We start from the raw sequence: 2,075 nt of genomic DNA, 5'->3' as shown, positions 1-2,075 counted from the left end.
TATACTAGATTTAGAAAAAAAAAACGGTAAAGACATACAAGATGCTAATTACAATGTAATGTAAAGACTTCAAATAGACTTTCCAAGTGATGCAATGACCAGAAAAGTATGTCGATAATTCTGAGTACTGATAAATCACCTTATGAGAACAGAGCTAGCAATTTACAACATCAAATTAGTGTCAAATATGACAGCTCAATCAGCCTACCCGCTAATGCATGAATCCAGTAGGGTCAAACAACGATATAAAATACTCCAATCTATTGCACTGCCCTTGCAACCCATCAGAATGGAAAAAGGAAAGAACAAACCTACTAACTATACAAAGATCAGAAATGTGAGATAATTCTACTTGAGAATTTTGTAACTTTTCTAGAAGAGAATGTAATCCTCAAAGTTGGTAAGCACATGTATAGTGTAGCTTTAAATCGGAAAACAATAAGCAAGATAGAGTTCATTCTTTCTCAAACCTGCAATATTGAAGAGTGGAATGCAAATTTATCTAATACGTTAAAATATACTTCAAAAAATAGTTTTCAAGTAGAACTGAGCGTATTCATAGAGCAGCATCTAATGACCAAAGTCGAATGGTTAAAACAACAAAAATTTAACTTCAACAGCTACCAGTTTCATGGACGAGAAATCCTCACATTTAGCCGAACAGCAAAAGCACTCTTTCTTGAATCAGTTCCAACTTGATGGCCAATATCCATGAATTCCATAACCTGTCTTCCAGTTATCCAAATACACGACTTTCTTCACTGCCCAAAATGACACAAAGAGCGCAACCATCATAACAACCCGCTGCGTATTCACATTCCTGACGTTGACAAGCACATGAGTAATGAAAGCCAAAAGCAACCCAACAATAGTATATAAGAAACCCACAGCAAAGCCTTCCGCACCAAGCTGCATTCCAGAGCCCTGATAGAAGAATACCAGCTTGGAAGGATCATTCCGGTCGGTCAAAAACATGGGCATTTTCCGAATAATGTTATGCATTGTACCCGCAACACTGAAAAAGTAGACAAAGATAGCCCCCATCAACCAGACCTTCCGGTCGTTGAGCAATGTCTCACCCGCAATGATCTTCTTCAAAGCAAATGGCGCCGAAATTAACATCGCAATGACGAGAACGACTAATTGATTCTTGGAAAACATTGGGGGTCGATGGATCGGACCAATAACAAGCGAGGTCTTGGACTCTACAAATTCGGCCATGGATTCAGCCAATCTGGAATAGTCGCTTTGGTCCATTTGATCGGACTTCTTGGGCGTCTGATTGGGGCCAATAAGCCGGACATGGGGGAGGGCATTAACGCCGAAAAGGGAGAAACTAGGCTGGGATTCCTTGAACTCAATCTCGCAGAAGAATAATTTGGAGCGAGAAGGAGAAGAGGGATCAGGGTTGTTGGCGATGAAGGAGGAGGAGACGAGGCCAAATTCATGGCGGAGTTCTTTGAGGTGGAGCTCTGACTTGTCGTGAAGCTGTTGGGCATCGAAGAAAATGAGGAGTGAATAAGGTCTAGGGCTTTTTGGTGTGGTAAGGAAACGGGAGACGGACTGGTCGTCGAGATGAATCACGCCGGAAGGCGATCGGGATTGGAGGGCAAGAAGCTCTGAAACTCGATCGGAGTCAGATGAGGATAGAGAATATTGAACGAAGAGAGTGAGAAGGAGAGTTAAGAGAAGAGAATGAAGGAATTTGAAAAGAGTCGCCATTTTCGCTCCAACCCGGATATGGGGTTTCTGCAGTCGCAAAATTCTGGGTACACCAACTCGGAATATGTTTGGGAACGACTCTTGACTTTTTTTTTCTTTTTTTTTTTTTCTTTTTTTTCTTTAATATATACAAAACTTTTATATTTGTGTCCATTGCATTTTTCTTTTCGGTTTCATTTACAACCTAAAACTTTCCATTATAAAATTCAATTAAACCCTCAAATTTATACCATCATATAAATTTGAAAGTTTAATTTTAGATAAAAACTAAATTACAAGTTTTGGTTTATGGACTTTTAAAGTCTATTTTTTTTATTATTATTTTTAAAATTTTCAATTTGTGGGTAATAGTT

General features: G+C 38.9%; 1 protein-coding gene across 1 annotated transcript; it reads right to left on the bottom strand.

Moving 5' to 3' along the window:
- Positions 1 to 478: 478 nt before the first annotated feature.
- Positions 479 to 1,817, bottom strand: LOC120073118 (putative dolichyl-diphosphooligosaccharide--protein glycosyltransferase subunit 3B). The gene has a single exon (XM_039025743.2). It carries the CDS (start codon positions 1,720 to 1,722, stop codon positions 685 to 687), a length of 1,038 nt encoding a protein of 345 aa, XP_038881671.1. The 5' UTR covers positions 1,723 to 1,817; the 3' UTR covers positions 479 to 684.
- Between the last annotated feature and the right edge of the window lie 258 nt (positions 1,818 to 2,075).

This window comes from Benincasa hispida, chromosome 3 (assembly GCF_027475165.1).
Source record: "Benincasa hispida cultivar pf3 chromosome 3, pf3_genome.v1.1, whole genome shotgun sequence".
Classification (NCBI taxonomy): Eukaryota; Viridiplantae; Streptophyta; class Magnoliopsida; order Cucurbitales; family Cucurbitaceae; genus Benincasa; species Benincasa hispida.
Note: the sequence above shows the minus strand (reverse complement) of the source record. Positions and strands in the feature narration are given on the sequence as shown.

Bases quoted from the DNA above. Each gene is read 5' to 3' on its own strand.
- LOC120073118 (XM_039025743.2), bottom strand. From the start codon at position 1,722: ATGGCGACTCTTTTCAAATTCCTTCATTCTCTTCTCTTAACTCTCCTT.